The 20,605-nt window shown below is 36.5% G+C and overlaps 3 protein-coding genes and 2 non-coding genes across 11 annotated transcripts in view; 2 read left to right on the forward strand and 3 right to left on the reverse strand.

The window, feature by feature from the left end:
* Window positions 1-55: 55 nt before the first annotated feature.
* LOC126916663 (cytochrome c oxidase subunit 6A1, mitochondrial-like) lies at window positions 56-892 on the reverse strand. Its single transcript, XM_050722697.1, has 3 exons — window positions 720-892; window positions 329-480; window positions 56-227 (listed from the first exon to the last, which is right to left on the reverse strand). The coding sequence occupies exons 1-3, from the start codon at window positions 820-822 to the stop codon at window positions 141-143; spliced, it is 342 nt and encodes a 113-aa protein (XP_050578654.1). The 5' UTR covers window positions 823-892; the 3' UTR covers window positions 56-140.
* A 97-nt stretch (window positions 893-989) lies between these two features.
* LOC126916659 (serine/threonine-protein kinase S6KL) overlaps window positions 990-20,605 on the forward strand; it is a 67,807-nt gene continuing 48,191 nt past the window's right edge. The window contains exons 1-8 of one of the 7 annotated variants that reach the window (XM_050722682.1): window positions 990-1,029; window positions 2,214-2,275; window positions 2,427-2,521; window positions 2,590-2,857; window positions 2,938-3,022; window positions 3,089-3,196; window positions 3,272-3,430; window positions 3,507-3,595. In XM_050722682.1, the coding sequence (XP_050578639.1) occupies window positions 2,219-2,275; window positions 2,427-2,521; window positions 2,590-2,857; window positions 2,938-3,022; window positions 3,089-3,196; window positions 3,272-3,430; window positions 3,507-3,595 (861 nt within the window). In that variant the 5' untranslated portion in view covers window positions 990-1,029; window positions 2,214-2,218. The other 6 variants (XM_050722680.1, XM_050722679.1, XM_050722685.1 and 3 more) reach the window with 6 other exon arrangements.
* On the forward strand, window positions 3,883-3,954 carry Trnaw-cca (transfer RNA tryptophan (anticodon CCA)). The gene has a single exon. It is a non-coding gene; the product is annotated as a tRNA-Trp (tRNA).
* On the reverse strand, window positions 4,528-4,601 carry Trnan-guu (transfer RNA asparagine (anticodon GUU)). Its single transcript has one exon. It is a non-coding gene; the product is annotated as a tRNA-Asn (tRNA).
* On the reverse strand, window positions 6,370-14,351 carry LOC126916657 (neurofilament heavy polypeptide-like). The gene is made up of 3 exons (XM_050722677.1): window positions 13,959-14,351; window positions 8,334-8,911; window positions 6,370-8,230 (listed from the first exon to the last, which is right to left on the reverse strand). The coding sequence occupies exons 2-3, from the start codon at window positions 8,901-8,903 to the stop codon at window positions 7,370-7,372; spliced, it is 1,431 nt and encodes a 476-aa protein (XP_050578634.1). The 5' UTR covers window positions 8,904-8,911; window positions 13,959-14,351; the 3' UTR covers window positions 6,370-7,369.

Below are 20,605 nucleotides of genomic sequence, written 5' to 3' on the forward strand. Positions count from 1 at the left end.
TTGTTTTTAATATGTAATTATAGATATATGTGAATTCTGATCAAGTAAATATATATACACTTCACTAAATTCAAATTTATTTTTTTATGTTTTCAGCAATACAGATTAAACACATACAAACTACATACTAATTTTATTCTCTAATTCTCTTCGTAACCAATACCAGGTATATAATTTTTTTTCGGATTATGAAAGAGTGAATGTTTTCCATCCTTCCATGGGAAAGCCTACACAAAGACAAAAATAATTAAATCTTGCGACAGTATTTAGTACTTTTGCAACTATTTTAGTATTTTTAATTATTTTTTTCTTCCTATTTAAATCTTACCTTATTCATTATTTTCATATATGGATACTGAATGAACTCCGGAGCTGGTTCATGATTTTCTTCACGTACTTTGATATAGCAATTAACCATAGAAACTCCCAATAAAGGAATACCCACAAAATAGGTAATAAGCTTAAATATTTTAACAGTATCTAAAATCAAGTGGAATGACAAATTATACTTATGTAACCATAGATTTCTAACTTTTAATAGAATTACAAATTTTCACATTAATGCTAAAACAGGATATAGATAAGGAGTACTTTTTATTTCAGATTTTGTAATAAAATACGCTTTGATGAAGTAAAAAGTTTAAAGAATCAGAAATCTTTCATTTTCACATTTTTCCGTGCCATTAAAAATCTTGTAAATGGAATTTTTCATAATTTACCGTTGGAAACAGGATGTTGACGTCCTTCTACTGTTCTTATATATTCTGCCATACCCCGTGTAAAAGTACGGCCAAATTGGTCTACCCTTAGTATCTTTGACATTTTGCGAGGAACAGGAGTAGAACGCAAGGAAAAAGTACAGATACTGATTTTATTCAATTACATCACTACATGTACATACGTCTCGGTTTTCAATGTAATTATTTTATTTCTCTACAGATGTCGCTCAATGTTTCTCCAGAAATGAAGTCAACATTACTCGTCGCTGATAAGTCGGTCATCTACCAAGTAGTATCCTCGTCTCTGATGGTATGTAACTATGTATATACTATTCAGCTATTATAAACATTTTTAGAAAATTTAGAAGTTTCAACTCTGCTTCCCAGGTTGATTACAATCAATAGGTATGTAATCTAAATAATTAAAATAAATGAAAAGATAGAAAAATTATAAGTAAGAGAGAAAGATTGATCAAAATAGTAATAAATTCCATTGAAAGTTTTATGTAAGTTTAATTTGGTGTTTACTCTTTATAATAGAGTTCTAAAAATCAATTGTTTTCATTTCTCTACGAAGAGCACATGAATATTATTGTTAACATTTTATAAATAGTGAATTACCTTTTTAATGTATTTTTATAATTAGAATATTAAAGTTATACATTATTTTCAAATAATGGAAGATAAATTTTTACATTAGTGTGTATATATGTGTGTACATGCTAATTTATATGGGAAAAATATATATTTACAAGAAAATAGATCCACTTTGTACGTCATTTGTATAACGATAAGTCACGTGATATTTTATCCGTTATTTTAATTTCTGATAATTCAAATTGTATGCAGTATTCCATACAATATCTGTTTCATCTCCTCTCTTTTTGATCGAAATAGAAAAATTATTTTATTATCAGGGTATGTTTATAAAGTTATTTAATAGTAATAATACTTAAATGGCATGTTTTAGTAATATTACTTACATACATATATTTAAAATTATAATCAAGTGTAATAAATTTCTTGGTATGATTCACTTCAATCATACCTTGGATAAAATGCATAGTCCTCGGGCATTTTAAAATGATTAATACATATTTTACTAATTCAATGTATGAATAATTATATATAATAGCTAAAATATTAAAGTATACAACTGTTTTATCAAAATATTAATTATGATTTGTTTTTGGTGTAGTATTCATCCTTGAAATGCAAAATATACATACATATGTATATGTGTTACATACAGCAATACACATACAGATGCATAATAATTTTTATAATAATGGTTTTATAGTAAATTTTATTATTCATGATAAAATTATATTAATTTAACTAAATATCAAACTTATTCTGTTTTAAAAATAAATATACATATGACACGTTTTATAACGCATTTAAGATAAATAAATGAACGTGAAAGAAATGATTATTTATTATATTTATTCAATGAATAAAGCAAGATGTTGAATAAAAATTAATATTTTTCAGTTCGAATGGGTAATTCTATCACAAAAAATAATTATCACAATAATCAGAAGTATACTAGTCAGGTATATATCATTTAAAATTGTAAATAAAACATAGGTTATAAATATAACCTATATAATGTAGATAATGTTATTAATAAGATCAACTACTTATACATAATTGTATCTCAATTGATAAAGATTAATAAATACTATTATAATATTTTTTATGCAGTATAGTCTTAGTGATATAATTGGTGGAAGTTGCATTGGATCAACGCAATCTTCGCAGAAAGAAACTAAATCATGGTCTCGTGCTTCTTGCAGAAGGTAATTGTAATAGTTCATAATTTTTATGCATTTAATAATCCATATGTAATAAGTATTTGATTTTATAGCTGGAGCGAAGGTACATTATATGATTCATTGGGTACTTCGAAAACATTATGGCCTGTATCACGTTGTCAGGCTATGTTTCTTCCAGAATTTCAAATAAGACAAGTATCTCTGCAAAATGCTTATATATTTTTAAGCATAATAGCCAAAGGAGCTTATGGAAAAGTATATAAAATTCAGAAACAAGATACTGGAGAATTTTTTGCTTTAAAAGTAATCAGTAAAGCTAAAGTGGTTGCAGAAAATGGTATAATGCAGGCTAAACAGGAAGTATGTATGCTTTTAAAATTGAAGGCATGTTTATTTTTATTTTGTATTGTAATTGAATTTATACATATATTTAATATTAGGTATCAATACAAAAATTGGTTGGTCATCATCCATTTATATTAGATTGCTCTCACAGGTGGCAAGGAAGGAAAACATTGTATATATGTAAGCTTGCAATTATGTTATTATTAATTATTGTTAGATATGTTTCTTAATGTGCATTAATTCCAGTAACTAAGTATGTTGGTGGAGGAGAGTTATTTTCATTAGTCGAGCAATGTGGTTCTCTGCCTGAAAATATAGTTAGAATATATGTAGCAGAAGTTGCTTTAGCTATTGGTAAATATACATCGTTTTGAATTGATAATTCAATATGAGATAGAATTTATGTTTCTTTGTTATTGTGTGTTAAAGATTTTTTGCACAATGCTGGTGTTGTACATAGAGATATAAAAGCTACAAATGTTCTATTGGATGAGGAAGGTCATGCTATAATTATTGATTTTGGTCTTGCAAAGTGGTTAAATCATACAGAAAGAACACATACGCTTTGTGGAACTCCAGAATATATGGGCAAGTACAAAAATGTATATAAAATATAAAAATTATATAAAGTAAACTATTTTTCACTTGATGTATCTTGTTATAGCACCAGAAATATTCAGTAGACAATATTATGGACAAGAAGTAGATTGGTGGTCATTGGGAGTATTAGCTTGTTTCATGCTTACAAATCAGGTATGTATGACATATATATTTTTTCTTTTTTCTGTTAAAGTAATATTAAATATGACATGAATTGTACTATCAACATACTAACATTGGAATTACAATCATTTCAATACAAGAAGTAGAAGATAAAATCTGAAGTATAGTAGAAAACATATATTTTTAAATATAAATTGATTCATTTATTAAAATTAAAGCGATAGTTTTTAATATACTACTTCACTTCATATATTCTTATGTTTAACAATGTTAGTATCTATACGTTATAACTATCTTAAAAGATAGTGCAGTCCGTGGACTCCGTGGCGCAACGGTAGCGCGTCTGACTCCAGATCAGAAGGTTGCGTGTTCAAATCACGTCGGGGTCAAGTTTTATTTTTATAATTTCTTTTTTTACATTTTTTACATTTAACATGCAGAATATGAAGTAAATTTTATAGGTTTATTTTTAGTTGAATAAAGATTATATTTATTGTTATTATTTATCATTTTATGAAGTCGGCAAATTTCATTCTATGCAAATATATGGTAGAAGACTAGTTGTTATGCAATTTTTATGAATTTTTATATTTTATATATATAGCAAAGCTGAATAAATGATTAATTTTCTTTTGGTAATTGGTAGACATTTTTTCACTTTTTAAAAATAGTAAGTGATTTTTTTTTATATCATTTTATCCTAAAATGCGTAAAAAGTGTGTATAGATTACTATTAACTGAGAATATACAATCAGTATTACAGAGTTTTCTATAATATATTTGCTGTTTTTAACATTTAAACTAATTCTTGAGAGTTTGTATGTAAGCAATGTTTAATATTTTAATGAGTATTTTTTTTTTTTTTTAGTGATCTACAATATTAATGAGTGATTAATATTGTTAATGATAATAAAAAAAAGAACTGAATTACAGTAGAATTTGTTTAGGATCAAAAAATAATTCGCCCCCGGGTGGGCTCGAACCACCAACCTTTCGGTTAACAGCCGAACGCGCTAGCCGATTGCGCCACGGAGGCAGTTGACTGAGAAGTTCTTTTCAAGTCTTTTGTTGCCGTTTCCTATCTTTTCAATGTTAATTTTGTTATATACTTTTATTTTGTAATTTATTATTTACAATATTTCTTCTATCTTAATGACATATTTTATATAAGAAGAACTACTTTTAATTCGTTGCATGTTGTAAGATCTTATGATAGAAGTTTCATTGCGGTTCATAAAAAGAAATATTTTTGCTCGTATTTAATATATTTATTATTATATATACTTATACTCATCATTAAACATTAATACAGTCTTTTTATTTCTTTTTGAATTGAACACTTCGTTATACATTCAGAATTATTTATTTAAAAATAGTTATTAAATAATTTACAAGATATGTATGTTGTTGAGTAGATCTTTTCTAGAATATCGTATTAGTATTAGTAATAGTATTAATATATATAATATAATAATAATTAAATTGAATTTTAAAACAATATGCGATTTCGATATGAAACATCGAATCATTACTATGATAAAATCAAAATCATTGTCATTCATCAAATTAAATTATCTATAAGCGTAATTACACGAAATCAAACATTAACTGCAGCATCTACAAAATAACATATGGAATGTTATTGGAACAGTTGTTTAAATATAATAATTAAACACCGTCATGAAACCACCGGTATGCAAATATTTATGCAAATTGATATTCTTATGGATATTATTAAAGAAATGAAACCTGAACAGGAATTTGTTTTATCTAGTAAATCTTTTAACGAGTGTTTTGAATATTTCACATATCTTTGCACATTATATATATTTTTGCATTTCTAAATTCTCAATAAATGCATAAAAGTCCGAAGTCAAATTGTCATATGTGTACATTTCAATTGTTATACGTTTCGTATTGTATCGAGGACCGCATAGATGTCGTGGAACTAAGTTCCAAGTAAAGACGTAATTATTTTCCCGTGAACCGTGTCTCGTACACTTTTCGTCGGCCGTTCTTGCGTAAAAGCATGCAACGGGCACTCGAATTGAAGAAATCCAACGAGCGTATCTCTCTGGCTTGTTGCAAAACCCTTCGGTGCCTTGACATTTTCGCCGGGTCCACTCACCTCGCGTATCCTCAGTGTTTACAAAGCGTGTTCTCGGGCACGTTAACTTTTCATACGGCCTTTTGATGAATCGACGTATGTGCCACGTCATGTCATGAAGAAATGTCGTCGTACCTGGCGCGATCACGATATCATCGTTAACCATGAGATTTACGCGAATCTTTGACTCTTGTGCAAGTGCATTCTCGATAGAAAACGATTCATCGTCACTTAGACTTTTTTTCAGGAACCAGCCATAATACGTAAATTACGACAAAAGTGTAAACATATATTTTACTTTAGAAGATCTTGTTTTATCAATGACTAGATTTAACATTTTATGATTATTTAATGCTTTGATTTGAGATTTCAAGATTATATTCTGATCAATGATTTAGCTTGAAATTTTATGATTATATTTTGGTCAATGATTTTATCAAAGATTTTTATTTTTTCATTTCTATTTGATATCTGTGATCGAATATTCAAAGAAACAGGTTTTGTAATCTTGTCTTATCGATGATAAATAATGACACGATTCGAATGAATTGTATCGACTATCCTCTTACAAATGTTAGTCCTGATGCATTCGGATCCCTCGTTCTTAATTTTGCTTTTCTAATAAATGACAAGGAAGGATTTTTTAAATTCAAAGAATACTAGATGCATGCAAGGAGGGAACATTGTCAACAACACGTTGTCCACAGTAATAATAATAATTATTATTATAACGATGATAGCAATAATACAAATAATAATATTAATAATAGCGATACTGGTACTAAATCGTAATAATAATAATAATATTAATAATAATAATGACACGTATCTCTAAAAAAAAAAGAAGACAGAGTCGAGCTACATACTAGTTTTATTGGGATGAGGTTGTGGTTGTGGTTCGTGTGTGGTTTTTTGAGAGGAAAAAAATAAAGAGGAGTCTTGGGGTTGGGGGATCTGGGATGAGGATACTAAAATATTAGGGGCCGGTTTCGTCCCCGCGGACAGATCGCGGTGTCCGCCGGGACGAAGAAAAGGATGATCCCTGGCGTGTGCCAAGTCAGATCCCTAAGGGTGACCACGTGTTCCTGATAGGTGATTTTTCTTGTGTCGATTTCTTCTTTGAACACTCAATCGAGTCTTCGTTATCTCCATCATCGTCGTCTTCATCATCGTTGTTCTCATGAATGTTATTCCGATGTGTCCTAAGTTAAAAATCCCTCACAGCCAGGCTGCTACGTGATCATCCTGCCCCGAGTCGATGAATTTTTTTCTCTCGGAATCGTAGCGCGCCGGGGGAAGTTTTGGTCCCTGCCACAGAATTGATCGCGCAATCTCTCTCTCCCATTCACACCGATATACACTCTCACTCCGTCTCGTTCTCTCTCTCCCGTTCCCGTTCATACTTCCTCTGACGTACACGCTCTCTCCCGCTCGTTTTGCTTTTTTATCTGGGCCGAACAACTCGCGCATCCTTCTTCATCTTCTTATTCATCATTTTTTTTTGTGAGTTTTTTCCTTGTTTCTTCTTTTTCAAAATGTTTTATCCCATTTTTATCTGGTTGATGGTGATGAACGCAAAATGGTCTGGACGAGTGGCGAGCCAATATCCGCGCTTAGTTCGATGTTATTTGATTTCTTCGGGGCTGTTATTCTTCGTCTTCCCGCCTCTCGCTGCGACCGCTATTTCAATCATTCACTTATACTGTCAGTTCTTGCGGTTTAGGCAGCAATTCGGGCTTGGACTCTTCAGCTGGTTTGGACTCTTGTTTGGAGGAGGACTCCTCAGAGGATTTCTCTTCCTCGCTGCCCTTGCTTTCCTTCTTCTCAGCCGATTTTTCTTCAGAAGATTCGTCTGATTTCGCTTCTTTCGCTTCCTTTGCTGGTTCCTGCTGTTTCTGTGGTTCTTCCTTCTTTTCCTCGGCTTGTTCAGACTTTGCTTGAGGCTGAGCTTCCGCGGTTTCGCGTTTAGCCTGGCTAGATTCGGCTGATTTGGCCGTCAATTGTTCCACAGATTCTTGAACGTTACTGGAAGCAGAGGCTGCAGCAGATACTTCGGCGCTCTTTGCTTCCTTCTCAGGTTGAGCAGCGGCTTCAGCAGGCTTCTCCTCGGTCTTGGCCGAATCTTCGGGGCTGATTGCAGGTTGTTCGATCGCAGGTTGTTCGAGAGGAAGCTGAATCTTCTCGTTCTTGGCAGCTGGTTTGTTCTCTTCTGGGGATTTAGCTTGATCTTGTTGGCTCTTTTCAGCTTCAACAGCTGGCTGTTCTATTTTCTTCTCTTCCGGAGCAGCTACCTCGGCGTCGCGGGTCACACGGTCGGGTTTGTCTTCAGCTTTCTTTTCCTGTTCCTCTTGTGGCTTCTCGAGCTTCTTTTCCTCCGCAGCTGGCTGAGCCTTTTCTTCCGATTCGGAAGCTGCTGAGCTAGCCTCATCGTCTTTTCGCACGCTTGGTTTCGTTTCCTCAGCTTTCTTTTCTTCCTTTGCTTCTTCTTTAGCAGCTTCTCCGCTTTTCTCCGCTGAATCTACTTGCTCGGAGCTTTTGCCCTCTGGGACTACAGCCTTCTGTAATATAAACACGATCCAGTTAAAAAACCAAATTCTATCATCTACAACAGCAAAGAAACTCGAATATCGTAATGTATATCATAGTACAATTCAAACTTACAACAACGGGTTGCTCTACTAGAACATCAGCACTATCTTGTTTCTTTTCTTGCGGAACAACTTGCACTACAGTTTCGTGAGATTCGGAAGCCGCCTGCTTCAGACCTTCTTCCTCCTTCTTGGCTTCTTGAGCCTGTTCAGGCTTTTGTTCTTGCTCAGGTTGTTGAGCCTCCTGTGGTTGTTGTTGCGGCTGCAGTTGCTCAGGCTTCTTTTCCTGGCCAGCTTCCTCCTTTTTCTCCTCGGGTTTCGGTTGCTGAGCTTCCTCTTTCTTCTCCTCAGCCTTTTCAGACAGTTGAGCGTTTTCACCCGCGGGTTCGCTCCTCACGCTTGGCTTCTCAGCTTCGGCAGGTTTCGCTTCGGCAGGTTTCGCTTCGGCAGGCGCCGGTTCAGCGGCATCCAGGTTTGCTTTTACAATGGCTTTATGAATTGCTGAAGTCTCTGAGTCGCTTGGGCTCGCCGATTTTTCCAGAGGAACTACTTGAAGAGGTTCTTGATTCTCAGCTACGGGCATCGAGAGCACCGTTTTTTGGCCGAGCAGGCACAGTATCGTTATTACGAGTAACTTCGTCATTTTGATATCTGTAAATGAAAACGGAGCTTTTGGTAATTCTTTCTTTTTCGTTTTCTATATTAATATTAAAACTATCAGAGTGATGGAAATATCCGATTTATAATTTTGCATATAATTTTTTAAAGAGTTTGAACGATTTTTTCTTTGCACTAGCTTTTCAATCGTTTGGATGTCAATTTCTTTGATACAAACTTCGTTTATATAATTATATATTTCGATATAATGCTTTTATATATCTTCTATTTTGATCTTTTTTGGTATAAACTGCATTTTATACAATTGCTTTGGTACATCATTTTTATATATCTTTTATTTAGAATAAATGATATTTAACGTTGATAAATTTAATGAACACTTTACGAAAGCAGAGCTTTGGTTCTATTTTTGTAATGAATTACAAATATCGAGCTTAATAATCATCCTATTAATTCGAAGGACTATTTGATGCAATATGTAAAAGTCACAACTATCAGATACTAACGTAAATGAAAGAAAATCAGAGATAACATTGTACCCTAATGCATAAATCTCATCGTAAACGATCATTTAATCTCGACCAACCGGATGTAGAACCCGAACTAAAGTTATCACGGATCGGAAACACCGTAAAGATTCAGAAATAATGTCATGTCGGACAGAAAGGTTCTAGTATGTATGGAGCGTAGAGAGAGGAAACGAGGGACGTTTCTCGCAATCTTCCAGTTAGGAGAGCGGACGTGAGTACACGAGCTCCTCTTTCGTACTTGGCATGAATGGAGAACGCGGCCGCATGAATGGACCGCCGATAGACGCGCGAGACGAAAAGCAGGCTGCGCGTCAGAATGTGACATACAGAAAGAGAGAGAGAGAGAGAGAGAGAGAGAGAGAGAGAGAGAGGGGGAGGGGAGAGAGAGAAGGAAAGAATGAAAATTGAAAGATGGACAAGGGGCTGCTAGAGGAATCGGCAGGAGGGAGAGGGACATAGGTGACATTGAACCGAATGCATTGAACAAGACGAGCGTTATGGAACTAATGACAGGATGCGTGTCCCTCGTGTTCGTTACGCGCGCACATTCGCGCGATTTCTCCGCATGATCGCGTCTTCTTCTTCGTTCTACGCTTTGTTCTTCTCGTTTCTTCACGAATGAACGCGTGTCGTACTCGCGTGTTCTTCAACGGATGTTAGGAATAGTTGGAGGGGTGCTAAGAGTATCTGAGATTTCATTGGACAATTATTTCTTCATAGGTTGTACCAGAGGAGATTATAGGAGGATTGTCAGAGTATTTTGAATATTTTGGTTACTTGAAGATTTTCAGTGAGAAGGCTTCGAATTAATTATTTGAAGATTTTAAATAATAAAAGCTTTGAGTTGATTATTCGAAGATCTTCAATATGGGAATTGACTTTGAGATGGATAAATAGATAAATAATAATTGAGAAATTATTTGTTAATTGCCGTGAAATAAGAGGAGAACGAAAGAGAATGAACGTTGTTGCGTGCATCGCGAACGGAAAGTGAAACATGGGTGTAACTTCCGCAATAGGTGGAAACGGAAGGCGAGAGAGGACATTGTTTGGTTGGATGGAAATCGAGTCGTTGCAACGATCAAGATACGCCTCGAAAAAAAGCAGAACGTTGTTCATCTGTCGTATCGCGAACCATGAAAGCACTAAAAGTATGTATATACATTCCCAAACATGAGTTCTAACTATTTTATTATAAATCTGTCATTTATAGGCTGTATCTGTAAGTACACGTTGTTATGATACGAACTTATGACCAGTAGTGTGCCTATATAAACCTATATGCGCATAATCGAACCCGCCTAAGTCTAATTATAAAACGTCGACCACTATCAGGAAGCTCATCGTCGTGTAAATCGATTCCGCTGCGCACATCGGTATCGTATGGTCGTTACGAAGCCTTTGACGAGCATCGAGGTACATAAGTAGATACGACAGAGTGGGCAGACGCGAAACCAGAGACAATCGTCGCGGTGTCGCGTGGACACGATTTGCTTCGCGAGTGCAGTCTGCGATCAAGCGAAACGCAAAACGCTGACGAAACTAAACGCAAAACGCTAAGGAAACTAAACGCGCGCATATACAAGCGTTAAACTGGTCCGCGAGCTATGTAACGGAATAAAAAAGAAAAAAAAAGAAGGAAAAATCAAGCACGATGGCATTCTTTCGATTCCATGCCAGCGTAGAGCGACCTTCCGTTCAGGAGGCTCGAGCTTGCGTCCAATCAAGCGGGTAATTTATACAGAGAGGAAGCTGTTCCCGTTGCATGTACAGTCAGAAATGCTCGTTCGCAAACGTTCCATCGTAAAAATCGAAACTGCTGCAACAATGGCAGCGAACAAGTCCGAGGGAACGGTTCTATGTCCATATTTGTAAAACGACGATGCTCGAGGATCGCTTTTAAGAAGAGACGAGAAACTGTTCGTTCACGAAGAGAAAAAGCGGTTGCCGCGTTATCTGAAACACAGACACGCCTTCTGGAGAACGCAACCAACGTGGAATGCGCGCTGAGAAGGTGAACGCAAAAGTCAGAGAGGGAAAACGGGAGGATAAAGGGGGAAAAACTGGGCGACAGCCGCGACCTGGGCGAGGAAAGAGGCGGCTGAACGGTCCAGTTTTTACGATACTAGCGCGCCACTTCGCTCTTGGCGTTCGCCAATTGGTCAACACGCAGGAGGTGAACCGTTCCGTTCTGTTATTACGCTCGTGCTCAACTTTAATTTTGGTACAAGCGATTGCTATCAACCGAGAACTTCGTTCCCGATAAACTTCAATTTTACGCTCCTTCTTCTTTCTAGAATTTTCGTCGTATGATTCAATTTGAAAAATCGTTCTTATACACACATGTAGGTTTCATAGAGCGAACAAAGATGGAGTATTCTCCATGTAGGAAAAAGGTGAACGTTCAGAGGCGGCTCGTTGAAGACGAGAAGCGAAATTAAGGGGCAAGTATACATTAGCGAGTCGCATAATCGACATTAATAACAATCGTCCAGGCCTGATCATGTTGCAAGCGGACGTAATGGGCCGCAATAAAGTTAATTGCAAATTACTTTGCGAGTCACGGACGTGGAGGTAACGTTTGCACGCGTATATAGGTGTATACATATACATATATATATGTATATATATTTTGAACGTACGCGTTCGGCATTTTGGCTAATTGCAATTCGGTCAGATTGCCATTTGATAGGATAGTACAGGAGAGGGGAAGATGAAGAAGAAGTGGAAGATAGGAAGGGGAGGATCTGAACTGCCGCAAGAAAATTAAAGTCACGATCTCGCGAGGGATGCAAACACGACGGAGGGATAGGTCGACGGAGAGGAAATGCCTGTGAAAGATGATGGACACCCATTACCTTATCAAGATCATCAGAGATGTAATAATGGTACGACGCTTACAAAGAAGACGGGGTCCATTGAAGTGGTTCACCGCTTCAATGCTTTCTGCTCCTTCTCTCTCTTTCTCTGAGCTCGACTCTATTCTGCGCAACACGGCATTTATTATATCGGCTCTATCCTTTTCGCGATTGTCGATCTAATCTGCGCACATTGAATCTCAACTGGACGGAGAATGCGTCGCAGTACTCGCAGTTAACGCGATCGCGCAGGAATGCCGGTTGTTGCCTCTAATCGGCTCTGAAAGAGGGGTTCCGCTGCCATTTCTCGACGTTGTTTCAATTACCATTTTAAACACTCTTTCGTTCTAATTTTATTCGTATGAAAAGCACGGTAGGAAAATTATGCTGTTTCGAAGGAAAATACCGGAGAATTTTTTTTAAAGTATCGGATACTGAGAAAATGTTTAAATTGAACGCTGTTTCGAGGAAGAATACTATTAAATCTGTTTGAAAGTAGCGAAAAGACCGATAGTATTTTAAATCTTCTAGATTTAAAGTATGGAATGTTATTTCTACGTTTCGTGAGTTTAAGTGATATAATAATTCTTCCAATTGATAGCATCGGAAATATTCACAATTTTGAAGAGTGTCAACGATATCAGAGTTTCTCTGAATTTCTAGCAGCACAAGATGAAGAACGTTTTTCAACTTCTAGATTTTTCAAATAAAAAGCACGAAACTATGATCCTCTAAGTGAAAACACGAAACTACGGTTTTTTTTGAATAAAAATTACGAAACTACGAGCGTCCATGAGATAAAATAGTAATTTTTTGTATAGCCTGTTTAAAAGAAAACCGCCAAATAGATTACATAAACGTTACCACGATACCAGAAACTCGACGCTTTCTACCTTTTAACGTTTGTGAAACAAAATCTACTATATATACGTATAATTTTCGAATATTTCCATGCATTTAATCGCCGAATTTATGCGTACATAAATTCGTTCTATTACGAACGAGAGTTAAAAGTGGAAATACAGGGAATAGATCGTAAAAAATACGGGCGATAGACGGTTCTGAGAGAAGATTCCTGGCAAATTAGAGGATCCTCGGTTGGCTTGTTCGCGCCTTGTGTGTCACAGCCTTGCTGACGTGCAGATTAAGTAGATTAGCGACGAGTTAATTAGCCGCGGGGAAATCTTCGCGGGTCTATGGAGCAGAGAGGACGGAAAAAGGGTACGGTTGCGAGAGGAGGACAAAAATTGCGCAAACGCGCGGTCATACGTTGCGAAATATACGCAAATTGTATGTTCCGACGATTATTCCATTTAGCGTTTCCCTCGCTTTAATCATTGGGTTCGAAGACAGCCATTTCGCGAGACGCGATGGAGTTCTACCTGTGTACCGTGGTCGCTGATATTCTGATTCTTCTAGAGACGTCTAAATACCACGAAAAATCTTACAATTCTTCGTTTCTCGTCTCAACGAAATTTCTATCGAGAGTTTAAAATTTTTGTTTGTTCGTAGATGAAAAAAAAAAAGAAGAATACACGCGCGATGACATTTGGCTAACCCCGAAAAATGGAATTTTAATTTTGTAATTCTATAAAGTTAAAAGAAAGGAGCGGAGCAGAATAGAAAAATCAGGCTGTCAACGATAGAGATAGGAACAACCGTGGATTCGATAAAATGATATGTTCTACTCACGTCTTTTTCTCTCCTCCGTGGAACTGGTCACAGCGGTGGCTGGTCGTCGACTTGTGTCCGGTAGACTCTTCTTAGATGCTTCTTCTCCGCTTCAGTCGCGGGGGAATTACTCTCACCGATTAAACTGTCGCTCGGGAAGAGACCGGTTCAAGAAGTAAAACTCTCGCCGATGTTATACGTGTTGCACGTTGGTTGTTGCGCGGAGCAGTGAAAACTCCGTGCTGAACAAGAGCAAAAGACAAAAGAGAGTCGGAAGAGATGCCCGAGAAGTAAGTTACCCTCTTCTCTCTCTTTTTTTTCGCGCGCGTGCGATTACGCTCGTTCGCTCGAGGAAACCGTTTGGTGATATCGGGATGAAGGTTGGGTCGTGTGTCGAGATGGAATCGTCGGGGCCCCGCTTATATACCCATTTACCCACCAGCGGCACCACAGCCAGGATCGTATAGGGGGGCCCGACCCTCTTCACCCGGCATCGTACCAGGGGCCCCTCCTTTACTCTTCTCTTCTCTTTCTTCTTCCGTCGTTCTTCTTTTCTCCACCTCTGTACACCTTCCCCTTCACCCTTTCCCTACCCTCCCGCCATCTATCGTTAACAGCTATCTTTCTTCGCACCATTCAGCCGCGATTCCCACCGGTCGTGTTTTCCTTCTTCCATACCCTGGGGCACGATCACCACGGGACGTGTGTGCCGCGCCGATTCCTCTCTACAACGACCCACGCCGTCTACGAGCAGGAGCAAAACGAACCGGGGGCTGCGATTCTCGCGAGAGATTTTCAAGTATCGAATCGGTTAGGTGGTTCGCGATGCGATGACTCTTCGACCCGCGGATGACACGTACCGAGATATCCAACCTGTGCACCCGTTCTTCTTCTTGTTCTTGGAATTGCTCTTGGCTCTAGGGTACATCTTGTCAACGACAGACTTTTGGATATTCGACGTTTCATTCACCTTGGACAGCCCTTTGCTTTGGATTGATGAAACTTCGATGCTGATTTCGAGATCATCGATGGACGATAATACAGATAAACTTGGAGAATGGGACGATGATGTTGAAGGATTTTCGCTGGGGTATCTTGTTTAGGGTCGAGGCAGTGGATAGAAGTTCGTCGCTGAAGAAGGTTCGATTGGTTGGTTTGGACGGTGATCGGTTAATTGGAAAAGAAGGTTCGAGGAACATCCAGACAAGGCTGTATATACGTGTGTTGTTGCTCGGAGTCGGCGAGTGGGCGAAACGTGTTAACTCGTCTTTTGTGAGATACGTTCGCGGAGTGAACGTTCGTTGTACCTTTGTCGGATCACGCCGTGTCGTTTCGTCGCGAGGTCGTTGATGTTCGATGGGTTTCGTTCGAGTATATTGGTTTATTCTTCGAGAGTTTGTTTCATGCCGAGAGTTTCCTTAAATATTAGTCAGTTTGGAGACAAGAGTTACTTAAAGACCGTCGCTGTTTTTGAGAAAACAATTGTTTACTTTGTTTCATCATTTTCTCCAAGTTAATTCAGTTATCCTACACTCTTTGTAGTTATTGTATAAAAAAATATGAATATTTTTTGGCTCTATTTTTATTGATCGATATTCATCGACATCAAGAAGGAATATCTGTGTATTTCCTGTACTTTTACGTCACAGTACCATATCAAAATTTTAGACTTTAAAATAATCTATTATTCCTAACGTTATTATTACATTTTTCAGTTTTTCTCAATTACATACTTAGAACCGGAGGTAAATTGTTATCCTCGAATTTTCTTACGATTAATCTTCTCTCTTCTTCTTCTTCCATTATAAAAGTGATCAATCTTTATCGACGCGTCTATGCAAAACATCGAATCTCGTTGATCTCTCGTTGACATTCGACCCGGTGTTTCATGACACACCTGTGCGTTTAGCACGGTTCATTTTTTCCATTGTGCGAGCAGGACGATGTTTTAAAAGCAGTCCGTTCAGCATGATTCAGTATCGAGCGGAAGTGCAGCGGTAGCGCGGTGCGAGCTGTTGATAAACGTGAAAAGGACCTTGATGTTTGACCGCGATGAGTGAGGCGATAGAAATATTAGGACACGTTGATTAGCTCGTAGAACGACGATCTTTTTGGCCTCCCTGATCGTTCGTGTTCCACCATATTTCATGCAAATGAAAGCAATTTTCTTTTTAAATAATTTTGTTGAACCTGGCAATGAGCATAAACTTGCCCGCAGAACTCCGTTTTATTATCAAGCCTGACATTATTATGCAAGAAAATTCAGTATCGGTAGCTCGAAACTTGCGACTTGTATAATTTCATTAATAACATTGATTCGATTGTGCAAGAGAATCTCCTGATGAACATTTTTTTTCGAATTAATTGCCAATACGAAATTCATATTATATAAATTAATGGTTGCACCAAGACCAGATGTACATAAATTATGATTAATACATTCATTAATAAATTTTTGGAATAAAACCAAAAACCACAACTCAGGATAACGTATTGCTTTCCCTTTTTCTTAGTTATCCACGAACCGCAAGTGTCTATCAATAACACGATATTTTTTCTAAAGTGAAACGCAGCGCTCAATTAAAATTTCGAATTTCTTTCGCTTAGAATTTTTGAATTTTAAATTTCTTAGTTGGTGACTTTTGAATCTACATTTAAATTTAATTAATCAACGAGGTTTCGATTCCCGATAGAAAGTCGGAGACGTGCAATCTTTCATCGACGTTACAAATCGTAAAAACGGTAAAGAGCAGCAAGGAACGTCAGTGTGTGTCAAAATGAGTAATGTTTCGCTTTTCGGACATGGCAAAAATGAGATCTTTTGTACTACTTGTCATGCTTACGAGCCTTTCAGGATTATTCTGTTCGTTACATAAAGTACCTCTTTCTTATTGTACTTATTATCTTTAGAAGAAGAATTATCGTTGACTCAACGGCTTAACACCTAAGGGCACACTTCGTTGCTTAAATCCACGAAATTTCGACGGAACGAGTTCAACGTGTTTTTCTCTCGTTTACCAACGAGGATGCTCATCTCTCAATGAGTGCAAACGAATCGTCTCGCACGTGTCCAACATATTCAATTACTCGAAAGACGCGCCTTTCGTGGAGCTTGTTCGCAGAACGGAAGTACGCACAGAATTTGTAACAGACCTTAACTAATTCTAATTTGGTCAGACTGGCGTCAAGTTTATGAACGGTCCTAAAAGCACGATTTTTATATCGCAACCATTATTGTATGATTTTAGAATCGATTTTACGACAATTAAATTTTCATGTTGCACTAAAAAAAAATCCATTGCTCAACAACAACGATGAATTACGATGTCCTTGAACTTTGAATTCGTAAAGAATCGTGTGCTTTACAGATTTTATAAGGAGACCTGATTAATTTCGGTATAATCGTGCTTCTATTTCGAGAGAAATTGTTATAAATTGTGTTAAATGCAGATGTTTTTAGAAACCTGTTTTTAGTAGACAACTGCAACGAACTGTGATAAATTTGCAAAATTTTACATCGAGTTTGGTAAGATCAAGCATTAAACTTTACATCAGCTATGTATCAGGATATCAAGGTGAAATTGTGTGAGTAAATTGTATGATGTTTGATTTTATTTTTAACTGATCGTGCTGCTCATTTTCGCAATTCTAAAATCGTTTCGTAATTTTAGTACTGTTGGGATCAATAGGTAAGATTAAATAGAAGTGTTTAGAATTTAAGATAGCTTCGAGATAGATATATAAAAGATTTTCTGTGATATTATCTAATGAGTCATTACAGAGATGTATCAGTGTGGGAATTCGTGAAATGTTACAAACATTTTTATTAGAATACCCATTGTGTCGTTCCTTGCAATAATTTGGTATTTTTGCATCGTCAATTCGTTGAAAAGTTTGTTGTTGCACAAGTTGCAACTGATTGTACACGAAAAATAATTTCTCTTATCACGATTGTGAGCAACATGAGTTTTGAAGCATATTTTTGAATGGAATAATGAATTTGTATATTTCCACAAATTTATAGGAAGGATTTTCTTACAGTCTAATTCTTTCACGATGAACACTTGTCTCAACGACAGAAATCTTCTGTTCCAATCATTACAGTGACTCATATGAAACTCGTTGTAATTAAATACAGTAGAACCTTCGTCATTTAAGTACTTACCATCTACGCGTTCTGTTCTTCGAATAATCCAACAATATATTTTCTTATCAATAAGGATCGCGTTTCTTTACTATCTATTTACTCTTTACTATATATTACTAGACTATTTACTCCTATTTCTTTTCCGAATAATTTTTGTCTCAATTCTGTTATGATTATCATCAAAATATTTTTTAACATTCAGACAAAGGCAAAAGAAAATCCTTATTAATATCCTAATTTTTTGATTCAATTCTATACCAAACTACTTTTTAAACATTCAAAACTTCCTATTTGTTAAGACGAAATGAAGTTCGAGACATAATAATTCAAAAACCGTAACATGATTAACTCAATGGCTAAAGGAAAAGTCCCGATATGTCAATATATCAATATATCAAACCAACCATTAACCAAACAGCCTTCAAACGTTCGATCTGTGTATCAGTGCTACAAATCATCTCTTACAGCAATCTCCACTAGACTATTTGTCCCACCCATAGAATATTTATCCTAACTATGTCGATCAGTACTAATCGACATCGGATTAACGTCAACGTAAATCGTTTTTCGTAACGTTCGATCCGGCCGTGATTCATCGAGCCTGTTTCCTCCTCTCCTGTCTTTCTTCTCTTTCTCTGTTTGCCTCGCATGTAGACACGCGTGCGTGGCCACCGCATTATGTAAACGTCGCGGGATACGTGTGAGATGCGTGCAAAAGACGGACGAGGCCGCGGCGCCGTGCCGCGACGAACCTCGCGATTTTCCATCGCGAAACGATTGGATTCGCGGGGCCGAGCGGACAATGTTGCCAAACGGGCCGACGGAGTCCGACGCGACGCATCTCGACGCTCTCGGACCGGTTCTCTTCAGGGCGAAGGTCGTCGGCTGATGTGAGGTCGTCGATACCGAACGCTTGGTGTTCGCCGGATTTTTGCTTCGAACGTTGCGCGTGGCACGCCAGGATGGATAACCAGGACAGCAATTTTGGGTAGCGGGTCGCTGAATGATGTACACTATGCAAATTTATGTTTAGCTTCGTTTTTTTTGTTGGTCTCTTTTTTTTTACTTTGTTTCTCATATTTAGTTCTTTAGCTTTGCTACGGTCGGATGCTAGATTGGTTGGGTTTCGACAGGGTAATGGGGTTTATTATGTTTTTCAGATTTTTTTTCTTCTTTCATATACTTTTATTTTTGTATGGTTGGTTAATGGTTCGAATCGGTGAATAACGTGTAGCTTGCAAAATTTATCTATACTTTATGTCCTTCTTTAATTAAAGTTTTTAGAGGACACTGCTCTAAAAAGTGTCGAATCATGTTCGACATAAGAGTGTCCGTGAAGAGAATTGACTTCGACGTAGATTCGACATAGGAATTTAGAATGTTAACAATCTTCTTTTCGTTTTAATAGAAACAAACTTTGCTATCTTGGCAGAATTAAGAAGATCGTTACCATAAAATAGTAGCAAGAGATTTCGTATATAAATCATGATTCTTACAGATTTTTCTTCAAACTTAAGACATTTTTTAATGATCAAAAATACCATAAAAAATAATTGAAAGAAGGTAGCAGAGTTTAGCGCAAATAAAGGGTCAGGAAAACTGACTCGAGATCATTATTATTCGAAAAACGTTATAAACAAGCGTTACATGCCCGTGTTAACAGATTAACAGATTTTCCCGCGGTGACTACCGATTAAGATCGCATGCGATCAACTCGAGAGCACTGCGAATCGCCATAAATATTTCCTGATCGGCACAAGCTTCGGTTATTCCATGGAACTTGTACCTCGATAGAGGGGGAAAAATGCGAGAATGAACGTGTTATTAGTAACACTTGCTCGCAACGGGAGCCAGAATCTCGATTATTCATCCGGCGCCTTTAGCCAACGGCGTCACGAAAGTTGTTCGCTTGTAAAAAGTGTTAAGAGATGTTCTCAACTTGTTCTCTACAAAAGTATTCGTTTTCTAAGAATATTATCAATTCGTTTTTCTTCCTTTCGCTTTATAAAACGTACAGATCTTTTTCTTTTTGCTTTGTACAATTATCCGGATACTATATTTGACGCTTGAGATTCTCTATATGTTTATAGCCTTGAGAGTTTTTTTCTTTTCTCTCAATTCTTTTTTTCTTCTCCCTTTATTTTTTATCCTTTGCTCGTTTCTTCCTTCTTTTTTCTCTCTTCGCCTTCTTCCCTCTTCCTTATTTTTTCATTCTTATCCTTCTCTCTTCAAATTTTGTTCGCAGGCAATTGAAACAACAATTAACAAGATAAAAATTCTATTTATAAAATTTTTATTATATGAATATATATATTCCTTATTTTTCATTCTTATCCTTATCCCTACAAATTTTTTTCGCAGGCAATTGAAACAATTAACAAGATAAAAAATATGTATATATATATATATTTATATAATGAAAATTTTACAAATAGAATTTTTATACAATACAATTATAATATATATAATATAATTTTATCATATAAAAATTCTATCCTACCAATTTAAAGTTAATAAACAA

The sequence above is a fragment of the Bombus affinis genome, chromosome 5 (assembly GCF_024516045.1).
Source record: "Bombus affinis isolate iyBomAffi1 chromosome 5, iyBomAffi1.2, whole genome shotgun sequence".
NCBI lineage: Eukaryota > Metazoa > Arthropoda > Insecta > Hymenoptera > Apidae > Bombus > Bombus affinis.